The sequence below is a fragment of the Ascaphus truei genome, chromosome 14, assembly GCF_040206685.1.
Source record: "Ascaphus truei isolate aAscTru1 chromosome 14, aAscTru1.hap1, whole genome shotgun sequence".
Classification (NCBI taxonomy): domain Eukaryota; kingdom Metazoa; phylum Chordata; class Amphibia; order Anura; family Ascaphidae; genus Ascaphus; species Ascaphus truei.
This window is the reverse complement of record NC_134496.1, coordinates 9,744,075-9,767,537: the sequence shown is the minus strand read 5'-3', so window position 1 is coordinate 9,767,537 and position 23,463 is coordinate 9,744,075. Positions and strand designations below refer to the sequence as shown.

The following is a 23,463-nucleotide window of genomic DNA, read 5'->3' as shown; positions in this document are numbered from 1 at the left end:
TATGGATTGTAAGGGTTTATTTTTTTATGGTTACCTGTGGATTGATTCCAGTTCTTCCGGGTCGCCTGGATTTCGGTGAGTGCGCATATAATGGTAAGTAAACAAAAGAAAAGTGTATTATTTTTACTTTTACAGGTTTTTTTGATTTTTGATTCATGTCTTTTATTTTTTCAGTCCCATGTAATGCCCGTGAATGTATCTATTATGTACCTATGGCTATACATACATTCACGGACACTGAATGGGTGTATTCTATGTGATGTTTGTATGTAAATGCATTGTTTTTTATGCTCTATTATTGCCCCTGTATGTTATGTATATCTATCTATATGGATAGACATACAGGGATAATAATTGATTGTTTTGCTAATGTTTATGTTCTTTTCATGTATGGCTAATGTATTTATCAGCTTTATTTTGACATTGGTGTGAATAATGTAATTTGTATTTAGTTACAGGTTATTTTTAATGGCTTTTTTCTGGTAGTTAGATTAGAATGATGGTGGTTACTTTAAATTAGAATTGTTTTGGCAATGGTTTGGCTTTAGGAATTGAATAGGAAATTGTATAATTGATTTGTATTGTATTGTTTTAGGAAATTGATTAATTGATTGATGGTAATTGTATTGATGTTGCTTAGTTTCTATTTGATTTTCATGATGATATTGGTGGTTAGGGGACATTATTCATAGTGTATTTTATTGTTACATATATTTTGCAAAGTGTTACATGATGCACAGATTAATATCATCATGTACACACTCAATGCAATTGTGTGATATTTCATATACATTTGTGTAGCTGCTGATTTGTTGTTTTATATTTACAATTGCTGCTGGATTTATGTTAACATGCAATGTGGTGATTTTAAGATTAAGAATTCATGTTTTGATTTATGCATGTTTTATGTGTTTCATAATGGGCAAATAATCTCTTATCCATATCTGGATAATAGTTATTTTGCACATTATTGTACTGTATGTGTTGGGGGGGGGGGGATTGATGTATTTAATGTATAGGTCCGGTTTATTTTTTTACATATAGGGTTGGTTCCTTTTGGTTTGCGGGGGACCTCTGGAGACCACCTGCGGTATCCTCGGGCTTCTCATGGGTACCAGGCTGGCGGGTCTACGGGGGACACCTGAGGGGAAGAACCGGTGTCCCCACATCTGTGGGGGCACAGCGGACCCATAGGGACCACCCGTGGGTCCCCAGACCCCGTGAGAACCACCCGAGGCCCCTCAGACACCTATGGCTCTGACCCGGGGCCCCACAGACATACGCGGGCCTACTGTGGGGACCCCATTGTGGCCCATGGTGACCCGTGGAGACCACCTGGTGGACCATGGTGCCTGGCTGGACCCACCAACAGGCCTCCAGACCCTGTGTGAAACACGATGCTGGGCACCTCTAGGTCTGTGAGGTGACCCGTCAGGCCCACCGGGGACTCCCGTGGGCCTGGGGAATGAACCCTGTATGTAAAATAATAAATCATGTATTTATGGGGGGGCACAGGGGGTGGGTTATGTATTTAATAAATAGAATGATGTTTATTGTGGAGCAGTGTATTGTTTTTATTGTGGGAACTGGGGGTGGGGGGAGGGGGTATTGGCCCCAAGGGTATGTGGGTAGGCCTCCCGGCTGGGTAGTGGGTGAGGGTGGTTAGGCCTCACGGGGTGGGGGTGTAGTGGGGGAGGGTATGTAGGCCTCCCGAGTGGTGGGTGAGGGTGGGTTAACCCCTTAATGACTGTAGCAGTTAATAACCGCTATGGTGATTAAGTGGTTAGGGGACATTACATTGGATGTTTTTATTCTTGTGTATGTTTTGCACCATCGGAGGGGGCATGGGCAGGATGAAGATGAGGATGAAGACGGCCTTCATCGTGGGTGCCTGTAAAAGGTAAGTGTAATATGTTTTTACTGTATTTATTGAAAGTTATATGTATTTAAAATGGGCAAATGCATTATTATCCATATGTGGATAATAGTCTTTTTGCCCATTACTGTACTGTATGTGTTAGGGGGGTGTAGTTAGTTATAAATATTGTTTATTATTTTTGGAGGTGCAACATTGGTACCGCAGGCCCGCGGGGACCCCCACTTGGTGAGCCGGGGACCCCCACGGGGTCAGCCGGCGACACCCGCGCGACCCCTGGGCTCCCTCAGGGACCCCTGCGGGGTCAGCGGGGACACCCGCCGGCCTGTTGTATGGGTTTTGTGCATGCAAAAATATTTTTTTCTAAGTCCAGCTTTTTTTGCGTGTACCTTGAGCTGACGTGTTCTGATCAACGCAACTTTCACGTACGTTAAGGTTGCATTGCTTAGTGCATCCCCGCTTAAGGGCAGAATTTAACGCAAACAGGGTAACGAACGAGCAAAGTTGGACTTAGAAAAAATTCCTGAAAAAAGTCAGGTTTAGATTGCAAAGTGCCTGTTTGCGTTGCTTAGTGCATCGGGTTCAGCGCAACATCACGTTCTAAGAGCACTTTGCGCTCTAAAAGTGACTTAACAGAGCTTAGTGCATGACCCCCTATGTGCTTTAAAGAATGGTCTCCCAAACCTTTTATAAATTTACCCATGGTCTTGTTTATCCTGCCCAAGTATATGAAATAAATGCTGCACACCTAAAAAAGTATAATAAAAGATGATACCGGTGCTCCTGTGTTTGAACGATAGCCTGTAATCAATCCAATGCAAGTAGTAGTTGAAGGAACACAGGGCACAAATGGATTTGGAATAACTAACTCATTTATTGAGCCAAACACAAAGTTTCAACCTTATTGGTCTTTATCAAGTGACATAGTGGCATTGTTTATCCTGCACCTGCAAATCACAATTGCCCCAGGGTCCTTAGCCCCAATACAACACAACTGTGGCATAATTTCAGACCAAATTAAAATTATTGTTAAACGCCACCTATATACTTGCCAAATTCCTTTTCATTTCCCGCACAAGGTCCACTGAGCGTTTATAACTCAAGAAGTTGCCCCCTGCATGTATTACCAAAAGATCCGGGCGGTAGCATAACCGTTGCTGTCTTAATAAATCAGGCAAAACCTACATCAAATGCAACCTCTACTGCCCAACCATATAATGCAAGCCTTGTCCAGGTAAAATCCAAATAGACAGCCGTAAAAGTCGCTCTTTCACGAGGCGACTGGCCCAGAAGACGAGTGATTCCCCATGACCCAGATCTGCCTACAACTAGGGGCTTACTGCTACCGATTCGGCTCTAATGCGAAATATATTCGGCCCGTCATCACGCCAAACCCATCACGTATGTTTGCTCACCCCATCTGTATAACAATGAAACCTCTGTTGTCTTACCAATTCCGTCAACCTTTGTATCCAACACCAAACTTACTTGGCCAACCTTTCCTTTTGGAATTCGAGCCAAACGCTGTATACACTCTCCTGAGACTGACCCAGAAGGCTATACAAACCGATATACAGTAATACCTCCCCACTCCATACTAGAATGAAAGAAATAAAAGTTACCGTACACCTGAACCGGTTCCGATGTCCGTTACAGTATGTCGATGGCCACTACCCTCAGCCATTTCCAAACGAACCATGCTGTTAGATAAAAAGAACGGGGTGAGGGAGATCACACCACTCCCCTGCTATTGTTCCGCACACCCCGTGGTCCGCCCGTAAAACCCGCAAACAACGCTCTTGACGCATGGAAAATTTGCAAGAATCCATCCCCACATTCTTATTTCAATGGATTATTCAAGCCGCTAACACCATAATATGCCATGATTAGCTGTATAGGGAGAGAGCCTGTTCCCCGGGGAAAATCTGCACCTTGACCACCAATAGGCCCACCAGACTGGAGCGTCATAAATGCCTAATTCTTTACCCTCAGACCTGATGTCATTATATGAAACAAAAGAAGAGATGGGGGAGCACAATGTGAGGGGGATGTAATATCTTTCACTGACGGTCAATGTGGTGTTTATACCTGATCCCTTATAGAAAGATCAAATGTCATGTCATTATAACCCGCAGCATGCCGCGCTTTCCCCTAAGGATCCTATACCCTCTCCCCAGTATCTATATTGCTGCCTAGCAAAGACATACAGTAGCAGCACGAGGGCTCTCTGTCTTGCAATTAAAATGTTCAAAAGTGCCCAGTTTTAAACCACTTACGTGTAGCACCAAACACTCCCGGTTCTTTCTTTGGGACTTACCCTAAAAATGGGGATTACCCCCCCAAATCTTGCCATCTTGTAATAATTCCTGTTTAATGTCGTACTCTAACAGATTATAGAAATTAAACTAATATCTCCCTTTCTGATATACCCGTATTCTTAAACCTGATTGCCATTTTGTAATGTAACTGCATATATTGTTGCATTAATGGGTGACTCAGAAGTCTGCAACCTGTTGCATTAATGCAAACCTCCCCATCTGGAGGTATGCTGATTTAAACACTAAGGGCCTCATGCAGTAAGCGTTGATAAGGGAAATATGGCCATGTTATAGCCAAAATTGGGTTTGAGATTCAGTAAGCGCCGATAAGTGCTTCATATCGCCAGGTTTCGGAGCCGATAATTTGGTTATGGCCAGTCGCCTGCCGATAAGCCTGTTTTCGACACTGATCGCCACTTTTTTAAATCGGCTGGATTCAACAAAAAAAATCAGCTTATCGGGGCTGATCGGCACTACGAAATTGAGATGTTATGGCCGATTTCTCCCGCCAACTAAAGTTGGCATTTTGGACGGGAGAACGATCGCTAAGGCTGCCGGAACGGCACTTAGAAAAAAAAAATCTTCTGTACATCAATGGAAGTCAATGGAGCGGGGACGTATAACAGTATAGTACTGTTTACGTTTCATTGCTCACAATACAAGGGGGATTTGCATTACAGTGTGGGGGCATTCCCTGCATTGTGTCACAGCTGATGTGTCTTATTTGCATAACATTCGACTTTTACATGTTTTCAGCATTTGCGGGTCACATTACTCATCATGTGATGATGTGGCAAGGGAAAATACTATACTACACTCTTAAAGGAGAACCTCACATCATATCACACATTTTACTCAACTCAGCGACAATTATTTACATGATGTTACACATTTCACACATGTCACACATACACAGTATATTCATCTTCCTTTACATTACACAATGCTTGTAATGTGACACGCATCTTTAAACGTTCATGTACATCTGTCTTCTCATGTTTACATATACTTTTGGGTCCTCCCTATTTTCATGACGTCACTTATTGGACGCTCAATCACATTGCATGTTTACATTGTAACCGTTGCATTACAAGCACTTCAACCTAACTTATACACACATGTACAGTAATTCATCATTGGGACACCTTGTAAACTCATTCTATACCAACTATCCTCCTTACACAAATGCATGCATATGCACACGACTATTCATTGTTGCCAACATGTCACAATAACATGGATAATTACACATGTTACACAAAACTTTTCCCACGTCAATCTCAGCCTTTTTGTCTCATTACATGACTGACTCTTGCGTTCACAAGTGTTACATGCATTGCACATGCAACTATTTATTTGCAAGCAATCTTTGTACAAAGCTTCACGTCACATCATTGCCAAATATCATCATTCCCTGCAGAATACACACAACAAATACTTAGAACAACAAGTGCACACAGCTTGCCACAGAAGTACTTTATTATGTTAATGTAACACCTTGCATTTTACTATGTCACCTGACATCATCACATACCTATTTAAAGGACGCACATTACCTGCTCATTCACAGCTACTCATTTCAAAATGTTGCGAATGTTTAGGAGACGCAGGAACATTCTTTTCTATGACATGCTTGCTGATCAAGAGAATGATATAGGGCAAGGTAGGGACACACCGAGGGACAGTGACAGTGACGCGGATACGACAGGGACAGGGAGAGGGACAGGCCGAGGGACAGGTAGAGGGACAGGAGATCAGAGGAGAAGACAGAGGAGACAACTTGTGCCTCGTCCGCGTCTGTACAGGGAGAGAACCCTGTTAGATGGGATGAGTGAGGAGGAGATTGTAAGTCGCTATCGTTTGAGTTCAGCAGCAATCTTAGCTCTTTATCAGGAGATAAGGGGGGATTTAGATTTTTTCACAGCCAGAGGTCGTGCAGTCCCTGGGCTTGTTAAAATGCTGTGCTCATTACATTATCTTGCTTCCGCGTCATACCAGACAACTGTGGGCATAGTGGGCGGGGTCTCGCAATCTACATTCTCGCGGGCCTTGACCCAGTTTCTCTATGCACTCAATAGACGCGCTAGGAATTATATTCATTTTCCTACAGAGGCGACAGAGTGGCTGGAAGTCAGGACTGGCTTTTATAATATAGCAGGGATACCATCTGTGCTGGGTGCAATCGATTGCACACATGTTGCTTTGATTGCACCTAGTCAGAGTGAGCATGTGTACCGCAATCGGAAGCACTACCATTCACTCAATGTACAGGTGGTATGTGATGCCACGATGAGGATAATGCATGTGGTACCCAAGTTCCCTGGTTCCAGTCACGATTCCTCTATCCTGAGGAACTCTTCAGTCTTCCATGCGTTCGAAGAGGGACATTTTGAACCTGGTTGGCTGCTGGGTGAGTACATATTTACATGTTCTAACACAAAACACATGTTGATTTAGGAATGTTGGCATTGTACAATTTGATCACTAATGTCAGCTTATGTGTGCTCCATTCATTATAGGTGACTCAGGATACGGAATTAGGCCGTGGCTCTTGACTCCGGTGCTAAACCCTCAAACTGAAGCAGAGGACAGGTACAATGCAGCCCATATATCTACAAGATCTGTTATAGAGAGGACATTTGGCCTACTCAAGACCAGGTTTAGGTGTCTGGACAGAACTGGTGGGGCTCTTCTATACAAGCCTCAAAAAGTGTCTGATATTATCCTTGCCTGTTGCATTTTGCACAATGTTGCACTCAGGCACAATGTACAGTCAGACCTAGCTGAGGCTTTGGTAGACGAGCATCCCACCCATGTAGCTGCTGAAAATGAACAAACAGCCAGTGGTGGCCAGACACGACAGAATCTCATCAATTCATTTTTTTCTTGTAAGTACAAACTCATATGTTCCTAGTACTACTTTTATAGTTTAATTATGTTATATTAACAATAATGTTTCTTTATATAACCTTCTGTTAGGACACAGATGAATATGGGTTGCACACCTTTCTTTTCTCTGCTGTGTGCACAAAGGGATGTGGCACCGGTATGTTATTGTTGCACAGGTTATATAATCCCTCTTCAATTGTACTTTAGTTGTGTGTATGTGAATACAACTTGGGTAACAAAGCAATAATATTTTAGCATTGTGTTATTCCTTATGCTAAGACAAAACACATATTATGCCCATAATCATTCATGCTTCTAGTATGCTTACATACAATGTTATTGGTGCAGTGTAACATGTACATCCATATGATGTGTACACCAGGCTGATTTACATTTTGAATGTCATGAAATATACATGGTGTTGTACATTTAACACCAAATACACACTTTGCTGTGTTGTTTACGGTACTGAAGATGGCATGTCAATGTTTGCAATTTATATATTGTTCCTTTGCATTATAGGTATATCTCCAGTATGACTGATCATGGTATGTATATTTGCTGACATCTCTCATAAGATGTGGCTACCTCAATCTTCCTATAATTATTGGAACTAAAAACCCAACATATTGGTTTAAACACAAATGTTACATATATGTACTTTCTGTATCATGTATATGCATTTAGCTACTCTTGAGCTTTCATGTGCATTGTATTACAAAATGATTACTCCCATTTCATCACATTTTATGTATGTTTCCTTATAATTTCCATTAATGTAATATAGAGGTGGTTGGAGAAAAGGGGATAACTGTACTTATTTGTTTACTTACGGGAGCACATTCATCACTAGCATAGACACACTTTTTAAGACAACTGTTTGTGTCTCTATCAATTGGTGTAGGATCCATGTATAACACCGACAAATGATAACACCAGCTTTATTATGGTAGCTTATATCATCATATTGACTATACTATGTATTTCTAAACGATTAATAAACACAGTAAACTATAGTTAGTTAGGTTAATGAAATATACACAGAAACGTACTTCATAACATGATGGTGATGTCATATTCAGAACATCATGCATTGGAGGGGACCATAACATCTGGCCAGTAACATTATTTGCTACAGTCCCAAACCATTTTATCTACATACCCATGTAACAAGAGATTTTAAAAATAAATGGCTACTTGGTTGTAAGTGTCCTTTACATTGGGAGAAGGAGTGGCTCACTGAGTAAAGACACACACTGGCACTGATAGTTTGAAGCAGGGGAGTCTGGTTCAATTCCCGGTGTGGGCTCCTTGTGACCTTGGCCAAGTCACTTTATCTCCCTGTGCCTCATGCGGCAAAAAAACATTTGTACGTTCCACGGGCCAGGGACCTCAGGCTGAAACATGTGTCTGTAAATCGCTGCGTACAACTAGCAGCCCTATACATGAACATGCTCATATTATTATTATTATTGTTACATAGTTTCGACAGTCATACGTTCCATTACATATTAGAATACACAAATGTGTTAGCAGAGTGGGAATGGTTGTTATATATAAAACACACCATGTCATAAAATGTTAGTAGTCATTAAAGAACACTCAATAAAAATTCATGAGGCACTCTTTTGCAACATCATTATGTTAATTAAGTGCTTATGCAATATAGGCATAAGGGTATCACATTTTTAATTGTTTGTTAATAAGCGCTGCAAGCAATATAAAATTAGTTCCATATGTAGTATAGTAGTCGGTGGCTCCTCCTCACAATCATCTCATATAAAGGTAGACTCTTCTGAAATCATACATTGATCCGATTGTATCTTCCCCGACATCTTTGAAATACAGCAAACACATGATGGTCAAAGATGGCACCTTACTAGATATGCATCCGTGACAACGCGTTACGCAGCTCTATATGATTGTGTAGATACACACGTCACTCACTTATATGTTAGAAGTAAAACTGTTCATCAGTATGTAATGTTTCTTTAAATTTGTAGCAGGCATAACTATGTATAAGAAGTGAACGTTGCCTGTATACTGAAAGATGTGCGCGCACATCTTTGTGTGCGCACGCACTTCACGCTTGGCTCCACTAACTGTTAGCGCATGCGCAAAACAAAGCGTACGTTGTGCGTTCAATACATGTTGAAAATACCAGTAAACATAACATCTTTATTTCAAATACAATGAAGACGAAACTACATTCGTTCTAAACGAGTACATCTGTATTCTTTTTAAACAGACGTGTTTGAACAGAAAGCACGGCCGATAACACAATGCGCAAATGCAATACGTGTGACGTCATGTTAAGCCAGCGTGAAACGCACGCTAACACTCCTCCCACTCAATTAACATTCGGCTAACGCCCAGGGTACGCCTACAAACACTGAGCCGCACGCATCACACACTGCAGTTACCGTTACTATAACAAAACATGACAGCCAATAGGCTTTGAGGCGCGCACGTCGCTTGGGGGCGGGACTTACATCACTAATCCTTTTTAAGGACGCCTTGGCCCATGACAAGGGTCCCACGTCATACGTGGTGGACCCGGTTTTCAATGTTGTAGATGTTGCATGATAACAAAACAGGTATGTGTTAGAGTAATGGTAAAATGTTGCTAATATGTTTAAAGGGATAGGAAAGTACGTATATTTATTCCGTCAGCAATGTGTACTACTCTTTCAGGTCCTACTATATTGTATTAGGAAACAATTTGTTTGTGATCGCTACATGTTATGCAGTCTGCAATGTTACGCTGTATCCACGCATTGAAAGTGAAAATGGTGGTTACAAAAAAAAAAAAAATTTAAACGCAGAGTCAACGCATAACGATTGTTATATTTACCATTCTTCTAGAATTAACTCTTCGCCTGGCTGCAACTGGTCGCTCCAGAAATGCAAGCCATTTTCATCCACGCTTAACCCAACCGCTGAATCCAGTATGGCACATATCTCCTCCAGGATGCGCTCATAGGAATCGCCACTGCTTTCTTCAAATAATTGGTCGGGAGGTAGGTTCATTTCTTCCGGTTCCCATTCCAATGCATTTTCAGCTGAAAGGCTTGGTACATAATCATAGTACTTTTGTTCTTGTACAATGTGGGTTTCAGGAATGGAGGCTGCAGATATTGCAGCACGTATCGATTCAAACGGATCAGTAGTAGCGGATACATTGCTATTGCCATTAGGAATAAATATGCCTTTCACGACAATATAAGTGCCGTCTTTCAGGATAAATTGTTTTTCCGGGGCAATCTTCCAGAAACCATAGGTGTGTTGTAGCTTATCCTGGTCACGTTCAAAAAAGTCATTACTTGATAAAGTGAATCTTATTGAGGAATTAAAATTCCGTGCATGCTTACGGTCTTGGTAATAAGGATATTTTGCTCGAATGAAATCATCGATTTGGCGTGTGCTTGCTTTCTGTCCGCGACTGTTCAAGATGGCTTCACAGATCATGTACTTATACCCTAAAAGGGGATTAATATTGTTAACGAATTCATCAGCCATGTCTGAGTAGCACAAAAGCTGTGTGCAGGTCTGTGTTATTTGCTCATCAAAATGAATGTGCTGAATGGCTAACAAACTCCTGTTTTTCCTTGTCAAGGTCAACAAAAGTAACTACTTTGACTCCTTATTTCAAACGCCAATTGGATTTGTTTGTCTAATTGGGTTAACAGTTGTGGTTCGTGATATGGGACTGTGGGAGAAACATTTCTCCTTCTTTTATCTCGTTTGTGAAAAACATCCCTAGACTGTGAATGCGTTCACATAGTGTTTTTTTGAAAACTAACAAAGACCAGTGTGTGAAAATATTTCTTAGCCAGGCATATCAGTAAAAACACACCTGCAAAAAGAAATGTTTTTTCCCCGCTTACATTTCTGTGTGTATGTGAAAGTCTGGTTAACTCCCTGTCTGCATGAGTTTAAATACGTGTGTATATATATATATATATATATATATATATATATATATATATATATATATATATATATATATATAAATATATCTCTTATAAAAATATATATATATTTATATATAATATTTTATTTTTTTTTATTTTGCAGGAGTACACACAACATTGATGGCATTAAGTATACCTTGTATGAAACCTATTTAAATGGTGAGAAACATGATTGAATTAAGTAATAAACATTTGTTTAAGCACAATACTGTTAGAGTCTCATACTTAGGATATTTCTCAAACATTAGGCCTGTATTATTAAAATAGTGTTTTCACAAGGAAGCATGAAGTGTATTAGTTTGTGTATACCAGTTTATATAGTACTATATATATATATATATATATATATATATATATATATATATATATATATATAGTACTATATATATATATATATATATATATATATATATATATATATATATATATATATATACACACACATACACATATACATATATATATACACACTCACACACTCACACTCACACTCACTCAGTGTGTGTGTGTGTGTGTGTATATATATATTATTATACATTCTGAGATGTTATAGAAACGAACACACAACTGATTAAAGGACAAAATTACAATGGCCAAGCAAGGCAAAGGTAAGTAATAATTTACACATAATCCTGCTGTACACGTACAAGAAAGATGTTTGCACTTACTTAGGTGTTTTAATAATTGCATGTGACTAATATGCATATGCAATTCTTACATCAATTAACACACCCAAATGCAATGTTTTGCTGCAAAGTCAATGGCAGCTTCTCTAAACTTAGCAACTGGCTCCTGGTGGACCATTACTGAACATACGATTACAACATAAATATTTTTAACACAATTAATTATGAGTGTTAACATTTCCAAAACTTCACGTGTACAAGAACATAGTTGAAAGTTTGGAAACAACACAGTCTTCAGCATACATACAATAGTAATTAGATAATCTGAAGTCAACAAAACAAGGCCAAAGACATATTTTCTGAATTATAACATTTATTTTTTTTGTTCCTTTTGCGAGCGAGTAACAGGCCTGCTTGTTGTCTCTTGAATTTTCCTTTTTCTTTTGCCACCAACTTTAGGCACAACAGAGCCACTTTGAGTGGCCTCTGGCACTTCACGGGCAGGGCTTGTGGCCAGTGACTGTTCACCTACGGGGCTTGTGGCCAGTGACTCACCTACAGGGCTTGTGGCCAGTGACTCACCTACAGGGCTTTTGGGCAGCGATTCACCTACAGGGCTTTTGGGCAGCGATTCACCTACAGGGCTTTTGGGCAGCGATTCACCTACAGGGCTTTTGGGCAGCGATTCACCTACAGGGCTTTTGGGCAGCGACTCACCTACAGGGCTTTTGGGTAGTGACTGTTCACGGACAGGGCTTGTGCCCAGTGACACATGTGAGCAAGTTGGTAGACACTGCACAAGTGATGGTTGGTCTGTTTCATGTGTGTCTTGTTTTGTTTTTGTCGCCTCCTTTGTAGGTGTCTGCTGCTGAATTTGTACAGATGGCAGCGGTAGGATGTCATCAGGAACCTGCACAGCAATGTCTGCTACTTGACCGGTAACATTTGGGCCTGGTGAATGAATATCAGATGAATGTGGTGAAAACTGACCTGCATGAACAGATCCTGGCTGGGAGGTGTTGAATTGTGGTACATTAGTCATTCTCCAGTAATTAGCTTGTGTTTGCTGAACAACTAATGCTTCGAATGAGGTGTTGATTTTTTGCAACTGTTTAGGCACTTCAATGAAGACTCTGTGGAGATGTGCCAATTGTGATACTGTTTCTTCCTGCAGTCCAATCATCCTTTCCAGCACTGTCATCATGTCTGAATGGCGACGATTTTCTGCGTCCACTATTTTTCCCTCTGAAGCTACAATTGCATCGTATGTGGAAGTTGATGGACGATTTGGCGGTACAACAGTTTCTATTGGCACCTCTTCATGGTCACATGATTGTATTTCAGTCTCTTCTGTGGCGTCATCCTCATCATACTCATCATCCTCATCACCATGATGTTCTAAAAAGAAATGTACACATTATTAAATGGCATGTTAATGTATGCTGTGTTACTATGTAATTGTACTGTGTCCTAAGTAACACCTAACATGTTAGCATACGTTTTATAACCTCATTAAAAACTACCTTGACTTACGAATAATGTTTGGACTCAGTATGAAATATGAATGAATGAAAAGTTGCTCTAAACTCAGAAGTCCTACATGATAATTAACATCACTAACACAATACATGTTGCCTTACACTTAATTTTCACTGACACTAAGTAATCCTATTTAAAGAAGATGTGCAAAACAAATAATGCACATGACAACATAACATATAGAAGAGCACATATTATATGGGCAGCAAATGATACACTCACCTTCTAGTAGTGTTGAGCTGGCTGACCCAGGTGAAGACACTTGTTCCATCTCAGGTGACACATGTCCTCCAGGGGCAACTATATATAACAATAACATAAGTTTTACATTTACATGTGTAAATATTGAACAAACACTTATTGTATGTTCTGTATTTATGATTAACTAACAACATCAGTTCCTTAACCGAAAATGTGTGTGAAAGTGAACATAAATAGTTGTAATAACACTGTACATGCCTGTGTACTTAGAATTTTTGAGTTCCCTAACATACAACATACTATGTTTCTGCAGTAATGCGTGAGGATAAATAGATTAAATGAGTACATAAAAATCATATGTTGTGTAGTGATATCAGTATCATAATGTACATAACTATCATGAGATGACCATTCACAATGGTTATCATGAAGGTGGTCATATTGCAAAAAGTGTTGTTTTTGGTAGAGGATATGTGTGGTACATTAATCGAAGATGTGGCACACCTGAATGTGGCTGTGACTCAACAAGACAACACATGCAGTGTGTGATAATGTGTCTTTCATAGTAGTTCAACTATAGATATGAGTGAACTAATGTGTGACGTACGCTTTGATAAGTAATGAGTTGTTGGGGCATTTAGTAGCTAGAGTTAAGCTTTCAAATGAGTGTGATTAACTTCAGTTGTGCTATTCAGGTTGTAAGAAAGGTATTCCCTTCCCCAAAAAGCCTAATCAGCCACACCTTTCAATGACTTGAAACAGGTGCAAATGGTGTGAACTAAGTTGACCGTGAAATGAGGCTGTAATTAGTGTGTGTGCTGAACCCCACCCCCTCTGTTGAAGTGTATGCTGTGATGAGATATTAATTGCAGCTGCTTTAACACAATGGTAGATGAGCTAAGTAGTCATCTGCAGTGTTTAAGTTATGAAAACAATGACATAACATATGATACGTGTGCCTCATTATGCTGTCTGTATATGACATAAAGCAAAAATGGACCTTTTCATAAGCAACTATAGATGTGTTAGTGCCAGTGATGTTTGTAGGCCGTTACATGCAATTTCTTTGATGCATGCTTAAAATAGGCAGTAATGTCATGTTTGTCGGAGTAAAATCAATAAAATACACAATAATATGATACATATTTCTGTTCTGTACCTGTAGCTACTAATAATTTCTCATGAACATGTGTTACACATGTGTACTACCCTGTTGTTCCCCATCTTCGCCCACCATCAATTGCTTCCACTGCAGCTATGCATTTTGGGAATTCACATGTAAATGAGCACGCAATGGCACGTGCTATATTAGTTACTGCTTTTAGTAGGACTACTACATATATGTCTATTTTGAGATATATATATACAGAATCAGACATATACATATATAGATGCAGGTATGCTTATATTGTGAAGACAGTATAAAAAGCAGTGTAAATATGCAAAATAACTGTAAGCAACGACACGCCTAGTACAGTAATATTTATCACCTGCTGGAAATTGTGACGGATAAATTCCAATGTCACGGTCACCAGCCAAGCCTTCCAAGACGACGGTAAGTAATTTTGGCCGAAGCAGCTCCTCCAATGGAGTCAATATGAGACGTTGTGGTGTGGGCCCACCTCCAGTGCCAGTAGCATGCACGCGTTGGTCTTGTATTTTCTTTTTCAATTTGGACCTAATATCATCAAATCTTTTCCGACAATGATACTTGTCCCTGACACTATTCCCACAGGCATTGACACCAATGACTATTGTGTCCCACATTTCTTTTTTGCTTGCTGCACTTGTCCGCCCTTGAAAAACATATAAAAGATATGAGGTAAATTAATAATAATATAAGCACCAGTTTCCTACACTGCTAGCTGTTCCAAGAGATAGCAAACATGCTGTTTTATGTGTAATATGTGCAGCACATGAGCATTCACTACTAAACCTATACATGTAAGCAAGGTTGCATTCATATTGTATGCAGTTCTGGCAAATTGACCACCTGTGTTTATTTGTCCTTGTAAGGCATGATAAAAAGCTGTGTTTCCACACTAATGAACATAGAAAGATATTGTGTACCCATATTTGCATATGAACAAAACTCAGATGACCTAGGATCACATGTATTTGAATAATAAATGTAAAGTTACACTTACCTACTAAATGTCCATAGAGACTGTCATAGTGCTCCAGAATGCCAGTGACAAGAGCCCTATTTTCCTGGTCATTGAAGCGAGGATTACGTGGCTTCTCCACACGTTTTTTCCGAGCAGGTTTAGGGTCAGAGCTTGGCTGGTGCTGACTGGACTCTCCTTCTTCCAATGGAAGAGCCTCCAAAAGCTGGCCACCAGCAAGCACGCCACCACCAGACACCCCATCAGCAACTGCGCCACCAGCAGCACTCCCAGCACCAGCACTCCCACTCCTAGCACCAGCACTCCCACTCCTAGCACCAGCACTCACACTCCTAGCACCAGCACTCACACTCCTAGCACCAGCACTCCCAGCACCAGCACTCCCACTCACAGCAACAGCACTCCCACTCCCAGCACCAGCACTCCCACTCACAGCAACAGCACTCCCACTCCCAACAACAGCACTCCCACTCCCAACAACAGCACTCCCACTCCCAGCAACACCACTCGCAGCACCAGCACTCCCACTCCCAACAACAGCACTCCCACTCCCAGCAACACCACTCGGTGCACCAGCAACATCACTCCCCTGAACAGAACGTTCACTCCGACGCGTACTCGCACGAGTAGCACTCCCACTCCCACCAGCATCACTCTTCCCACGCTTTGCGGGCATACTTCCAGCACTCACAAAAAACAGACAAGAAATGTACAGGCAATCACACGACCCACTTCCACATATAAAACAAGACAAAGATGTAAACAAAACAACAAAGGACAAAGCTCACCCAATACACAACAAGTCTCTCAGTCAATATGCAAATCTTCAATCGTCCAGCTCTGTGCGTCTCTCTCTCTCTCTCACTCCCAACAACACAGAGAATGATTAGCAGTACACGTTGCCTTTAAATATGGCGCGCAATCAAAAACATGCTTGTTTCGCCTGATTCAGCAAGATTTGTGATTGTGCAACCTAACAGCACCCCGCCACGCACGCCGATACACCTGTGTGTGATCGGCTCATCATCGTGAGAGTGGGCGGATTTGTTTTCTGGTTGATTTTGAATGTATTCGGCACTTGCTGCATACGGAGAGGGAAAAACGCCAATAACATGACTAATCGATAAGCTTGCCGATTTCACATAATCGTCGCTTACTGCATGAGGCCCTAAATCTTGTACTGTCACCTTGAAGTCACAATACCAGACATGCGTTATATAGGCTCAGGGGACCCTAAACATGTTTTATTTATGCAACCAAAATTAAATCAAGTAGATTTGGAAGCAGGATACTTCACTTCATCGCATGTGCGCGGGACAAAGCTGGTTTATTCCCCCATTGCTGTATGTGATGTTGAAATTCTGTATTGGCCTAAATATGCAACTCACCAAAGCCAGGGCCTCTTAAAAGTACAATTGGCTGGAGGTAAAAAAGACTTGACGTAAACCACTGGACTTGATGAATGTGCTTAGTACCTCTTTGCAAAAAGCAGATGTGGCCTTCAAACCCACACCCCCAGAGCGTCTTGAGCCTAAATCTGTTGCCTTATTATACTGTTCACCTATGTTAATTGCTGCTTCCCATTTCTTATCCTTCTTTATTCATAGGCTGCGTCCTTGGTATGGCAGACCACCAGGACGCGTTCGCACGCTGAGCAAACAGACTGCCTAAAGGCAGTGCTCGCGTCTATGAGGCGTGCGGGCGGAAGTGGGAGGGCGCACAGGTTGCGCAAGAAATCAGTTAAAACTGATTTCTTGGCACGACAGGCCGGTCACTTGAGCGGTTCGACCAATGAGGACGAACCAGCTCCGTGACGTCACTGGCACGCCCACGGACGGCGCACGTACCATGGCCAGGGAAAGCACCAGCTTTCCCTCAGCCTCCGCATGCCTCCGCACAGGAGAACTTACTATGTCCGCAGCCTGTCATAACATAAATGCGGAGAGACTTCATTGAAAAGGAACCAATACAAAATGGCCCAACAAAATAACACACAGATAATGATGCATTACAAGCTTAATTACATGGAATGGAAGTTACTATACTGTTAACTAACCCTATTTTTTAGTTAAAGAAGGGTATTAGGGTATCTACCACAGCTGAACCCCTCTTTTTTCATTTCCGGGATACTTCTTGAGATACTTACTGGTGAGGTTACCGGTTTGAAATCTCCTTTAGTGTAAACAAAATGGCTGCAAAATCTTGTGCAAATAGGAAGTCGCAACATCAACACTTTAAGATTCACACCTTCTTGTATTTATATCACCAGATCCCAGCATTGTGCTTCCCCTCAATAATAGATTTTCCAAATCCCTTCTTTCCTCAGAATCTAACCTGGCGTTCAATAAAATTGTATTTGTATATCATGCATCAAAAAAGGGTCATAAGCTATACATTCTGAGCAATGTATCTCTATAGCACGGCCGCTGCTTTCCCTGTGAGCGACCTTGTTACCATCCTATTACTTAACCGTAAATTCACGGCTGTGGCATATTGCAGGATACCAATATATAGTGTGGCACCTTTTCCCACACCCTAAGTGAGATATGTGGCTACTGGTGTACTCTGGTATGGGTCTATACCAGTGAGGTAGAAGAGAAGGCCTGAGATCTCCACGGTAGTATGGGGAGGCATCAGGACAGGCTGTCAGGGATGGTTTGTCGGTCAGCGCAGCGCCTCCAGCCCATGAGGAACCTGGTGCGGCCGGGATGAACCTCATAGGCGACTCTTCCCAGCAGTCACACTCCAGGCATTACATCAGAGAGGGTATTATTGGGGGTTCCATTCCCTGAAGGCAGTACCCCGGGCTTGAGACCGGGAGCACTTTTCCTCAGCCTACCTTACCCCCAACAGGGCAAGGTCTCAGCACACTCCTGTCCAGGAGGCACTTACTGCTGTGTTCTCATAGCAGGGAGGGAAGCACAGAACTCACTCCCAGAACCCTTGCTCTAACCAGGGGTGTGCAAACTGGGGGGACGCAAGATTGTTCAGGGGGGGCCCGGTGGTTGCAGGGGCCCTGCGCTCTTCCCCCAAGGCATTTAAATGTATGCCGGAGGATCGCGTGAGGCCTCTGCAAATTCACTTGCCTTCTCTACGGCGTCGTGTCGCCATGGCAACGTAAAGTCACGTGACCCCGCAGCGTCATTTGACGCCGGAGAGCCGAAGAGAAGCTAACGGAGGGTGGGGGTTAGCAGGGAGGGAAGCAGGTAGGGGGGCGCAGAAGGGAAAGATTACACACCCTTGCTCTAGCCTCTAGAGGGAATCCCCTCCTTCCCAGGGAAGCAGCTTGTAGACCGGCCTCCTATCAGGCATAGGCACCCCTTGTAATACCAGGCTACTCCTGAACTGTATTAGGTGTAACGGGTATTCCACCCCACCCAATTGCATATATACATATATAGGGGGTTCATAGACCATACAGCGTTTCCAGGAGTGTGGTGCTTTACCTGTTGGCTCGCAGGAGGGCTGAGCTTCCGCTAAGGGAAACCTGGGGCAATTATAGTATACTATGAGTAACCACGTACTCGGTGCAGCGCCTCCACCTGCGATAGCTCCCACCAGAGGGGGAGTGGTTCCTCGCAGGACAATACACAATAACCACGTACAACTGATTGGATAATAACTAATACCTTTACTAAAATGCATAGAAGGCATATAACATCAACACATAACAACAGGTGTCCCTCACTAAGGGCAACCTGACTACGGCGTCTCGCTGGACGCTAACCTATGCGTCACGGCGGACGCTAACCTTATGCGTCACGGCGGACGCTAACCTTATGCGTCACGGCGGACGCTAACCTTATGCGTCACGGCGGACGCTAACCTTCCAAAGAGTGATCCCACCCCGTTTCCAGTAACCCCAACCCAAATGTCTCGCACTCCCAAGTCATATACCAATGTGTGTGTCACTGCGCAGCCACTATGTCTGGTGATAGGCCTTGTTGGTGCACGTGAGTTTGTGGGTTACCTGCCCGGGCTCCAGCCACGGGTGCTGCTATACCACTAGGGTTGAGTCGCCGGGATATCCTCCTACGCGTGGGGTGAATTCCGGCGTGGATAATATCACCGCAGCTCTGCCCGTCTGTACCTTGGCTAGGGTCACTGCTAGCTTGGTCTCCGTGGAGATAGTCCAGCTCCCTTTTAGCAACAGTCATATGCGTTACTCACTAACTAATAAATAGATAATAGGGCAGAGTTCCTAACCTAGGGCCTGTCCCTACAATACTCAGCTAGGATGACTCAGGGCTATCTGGGGCCTAGGGGATTGCTGGCCTAGTGCAGAGAGTCACTGACTCCTGCACCCTACCTCCTTCCCCTAGCTGCTCCAGTCACCAACTGCCAACGTGCTCTCTGCCTGCAAAATGTATCAATCTCCCCTCCAGGGAGATTCTTCAGCCCTATTGGCTCCCTGGCGTCACGTGGGGCGCTGCTGGGGCTCATGGGACTTGTAGTCCTCTTAAAGAGCCTTCCCTGGTAGGCTAGGGCTTCGCAGGCTAATTCTTTCTCTACACTACCCTCTGCGCATGCGCGAACTAAGGGGCAATGGCAGCGCCCTGTCCGCCCGGCTCCAAGAGCGCCGGGATCCCCGTGACGCGCGTGCGGCCTTGGCAACCGGCCGCACGTGTCCCCAGCAACCCCAGAGCCGGGACCTGACCGCCCTCACCCCTGCGATCGGCGCGCGGGGCCGCCCTGGGACTCGGCGGTTCCCGCGATCGCACTAAAGGTGAGGGGGGGGCTGATACCTACAGGAGACCTGGCTACATCCTCCCCCTGGTGAAAACTCCAACGTCCTCGCTTGGGACACAATGCAATACAACTATATACAAAAGTTATATAATAAAAATGGTGTAACATACATATATAATGAAAATTTCAACAACCAACCGTGATTCCACTATTATCAGCTCTAAATCAGATTGTACATTTCAGTGAACATCACAATAACTAACTGTACTTTGCTGCGAGCCCACTGCTGAGCCTCATAATGGGGTGCCCCAACTTGATCATAGGTTACCCGATTTGGAGGGTACCTGACTCTTTGACTCCGTTGGAGTTGTTCTTCTGCAACTCCCTCGGGGGAGTAATAAACACAGTCCTGAGGCTCAGCCTCTTCCCTTGAGGGGAGAAATGTCTCTGCACAGTCTCTATTAGGCACAAAGCTCGGGCTCTGTGGATCCAAAAGCTGGCCTGTTGGTGCCACCTTAGTAGGCGTTGGCCTACGGGGCCCTTTACCCGTAGCTCCTCCGGGAGATGCCCCTTCTGTGGAGCAGTCCCTTTGAGAGGGTCCTTCCATAGGATCTTCAGGACTTTCAGAGTGGGTCTCGTTATTGACAGTCTCTTGACCCAGCTCTGATACATCGGGCTCACCGTTGAGCGGTGTGGTCAGTATCTCTGTCCCTTCATCTTCCACTCGTGGAATGGGGAGAAAATGATTACGGTGCCATACCTTTACCCGGCCGTCAGTGTCTTTGATGCGATAGACCGGGAGGCCAGGCATCTGGAATTCTATTTCATACACTCTGTCTCTCCATCGGTCGGCTAATTTGTGTTTCCCCGGGACTCCGAGATTGCAAAGCAACACAGCATCCCCAGGCCGAAGTTCCCGATATCTGACCTTATGGTCGTAGCGCCTCTTGTTGTCAGCATTTAGCTTAGTGGTGGATTTCTCTGCCTGCTGGTACGCCTGCTGTAAGCTGTCTTTGAGTCATTGCACATATTTGAAATGGGTAGCATTATGTATCCCATCCGTTGAGACTCTAAGACGCACATCCACTGGCAATCTCGCCTCTCGCCCAAACATGAGGAAGTATGGGGAGAATCCAGTTGACTCGTGTCTGATGCAATTGTACGCATGCACCAAGGCCTCCACGTGTCGACTCCACTCCGATTTCTGAGCACTCTGTAGTGTTCCGAGCATGTCTAGTAAGGTCCGATTAAAATGTTCGGGTAGTGCATCCCCTTCGGGGTGATACGGGGTCGTTCGGGATTTGGCAATGTTCAGCATTTTGAGCAGTTCCCTGATCAATGTACTCTTGAAATCCCGTCCTTGGTCAGAGTGAAGGCGGTTGGGAAGGCCGTAATGTACAAAGTACTTTTCCCATAATATCTTCGCCACAGTGATGGCTTTCTGGTCTTTAGTAGGGAAGGCTTGAGCATACCGAGTGTAATGATCTGTGATGACCAGCACGTTGCATATTCCCCGGCTATCAGGCTCAATACACAGAAATTCCATACACACGAGGTCCATAGGACCAGAACTTTTTAGATGGCCCATGGGGGCGGCTCGTGTAGGCAGGGTCTTGCGCTGTATACACCTAGTACAGCGGCGACAGTGACGTTCAATGGCCTCTCGCATCTTGTGCCAGAAAAAGCGATCTCTGACTAACCCAAAAGTCTTGTCTATACCAAGATGTCCATGATCATCATGTAAGGACTTCAACACCAGGTATTGTAAGTTCTTAGGGAGGACTAGTTGTCGCCTATCCGGGTGGTTGTGGTATTAAACCACCCGATAGAGCAAGCAATTGTCTATTTCGAATTTGTCCCACTCCCGCATGAGCAAGGCCACCAAGTCATTGGGCGCGCGTTTCAGAAGGGCTGGGTTCTTCTTTTCAACGGCGCGCCGGATGATACTAACGACCGGGTCTCGTATTTGGTAGTCTACCAGATCTTTCCACCGGAACACCTTGTCGTGTGTGAGGTGCATCCCTTTTGGGTCGCAGTAGGCGGCTGGGACAGCCTGCGACTGGCATCCCAAGGAATCGGCCACTCGTAATTCTGAGAAGGCCACTTGGTCGTTAACTATGGCGGCAGTTCTACACATGGCCCGCACTCCGGGTCCTGGAAGTTCTTCCCATTCCTCATCATCTGGGGTGGCAAGTAGTCCTGGCCTTCGGGAGAGGGCGTCCGCCCTGATATTCAATGGTCCCGGCTTATACTTCAAGGAGAAGCTGTAGTTGCTGAGGGCGGCCTGCCATCGGTGGCCTGCTGCATCTAATTTGGCCGACGTATTGATGTACGTGAGGGGATTGTTATCCGTCCTTACCTCGAAGGTGACACTGTACAGATAATCGTGGAGCTTCTCGGTGATAGCCCACTTGAGAGCCAGAAACTCCAACTTGTGGACGGGGTACCTCTGTTCACTGGGGGTCAGGCTGCGACTGATATAGGCGACAGGCCTAAGGCCCTCGGGGTGCTTCTGGTGCAGAACGGCGCCCAGTCCATTGAGACTGGCATCCACGTGCAGAACATATGGCTGTTCCGGATCAGCATACGCAAGCACCGGTGCTTCGGTCAGACATTTCTTCAATTTCGAGAAGGCCTGTTCACACTCAGACGTCCATTTATCGCCAAACGGTTGGCGAGCAGATACAGTCTTCCTCCCGGTTTCTTCGGGGTATATCTTCAACAGATTGTTCAGGGGTTTCGCCTTACTAGAGTATCCTTAAACGAATCGACGGTAGTACCCGCAGAATCCCAGGAAGGATCGCAGCTCCGTGACATTCTAGGGATGAGGCCAATTCACGACTGCGTCTACCTTGGCGGGGTCGGTGGCTATCCCTTGGGCGGACACAATGTGTCCCACGTAGGTCACGGAGGTATGGCAAAACCGGCACTTGTCAAGGGACAATTTCAATCCTTCTTTCCCCAGACGGTCTATCACTTTCAGCAACCGTTCTTCATGCTCCTCTAGAGTTCTTCCGAAGACAATGATGTCATCCAGGTATACCAGACACTCCCGCGGGTTCATGTCTCTGATAGTCTTCTCCATCAGCCGTTGGAAGGTAGCAGGCGCCCACATATACCTTGGGGCATACGGGTAAATTGGTAGAATCCCAAGGGGCAGATGAAAGCTGTTTTTTCCTGGTCTTCCGCATTCATAGGCACCTGATAGTACCCCGATCGGAGATC

The 23,463-nt window shown here is 43.8% G+C and overlaps 1 protein-coding gene across 1 annotated transcript; it reads right to left on the bottom strand.

The window, feature by feature from the left end:
- Window positions 1–1,105: 1,105 nt before the first annotated feature.
- LOC142465420 (uncharacterized) lies at window positions 1,106–23,323 on the bottom strand. The gene is made up of 5 exons (XM_075569378.1): window positions 23,206–23,323; window positions 14,914–15,219; window positions 13,445–13,522; window positions 12,351–13,081; window positions 1,106–1,141 (listed from the first exon to the last, which is right to left on the bottom strand). Exons 1-5 carry the CDS (start codon window positions 23,321–23,323, stop codon window positions 1,106–1,108), a joined length of 1,269 nt encoding a protein of 422 aa, XP_075425493.1.
- Between the last annotated feature and the right edge of the window lie 140 nt (window positions 23,324–23,463).

Bases quoted from the DNA above. Each gene is read 5' to 3' on its own strand.
- LOC142465420 (XM_075569378.1), bottom strand. From the start codon at position 23,323: ATGGAGAAGACTATCAGAGACATGAACCCGCGGGAGTGTCTGGTATAC. The intron at 15,220-23,205 runs GTCTGGGGAAAG...ATGTTTTTCAAG, and splicing joins GTTGCTGAAAGTGATAGACC to GGCGGACAAGTGCAGCAAGC. The intron at 13,082-13,444 runs GTGAGTGTATCA...ATTTCTTTTTAG, and splicing joins CAGCTCAACACTACTAGAAG to AACATCATGGTGATGAGGAT.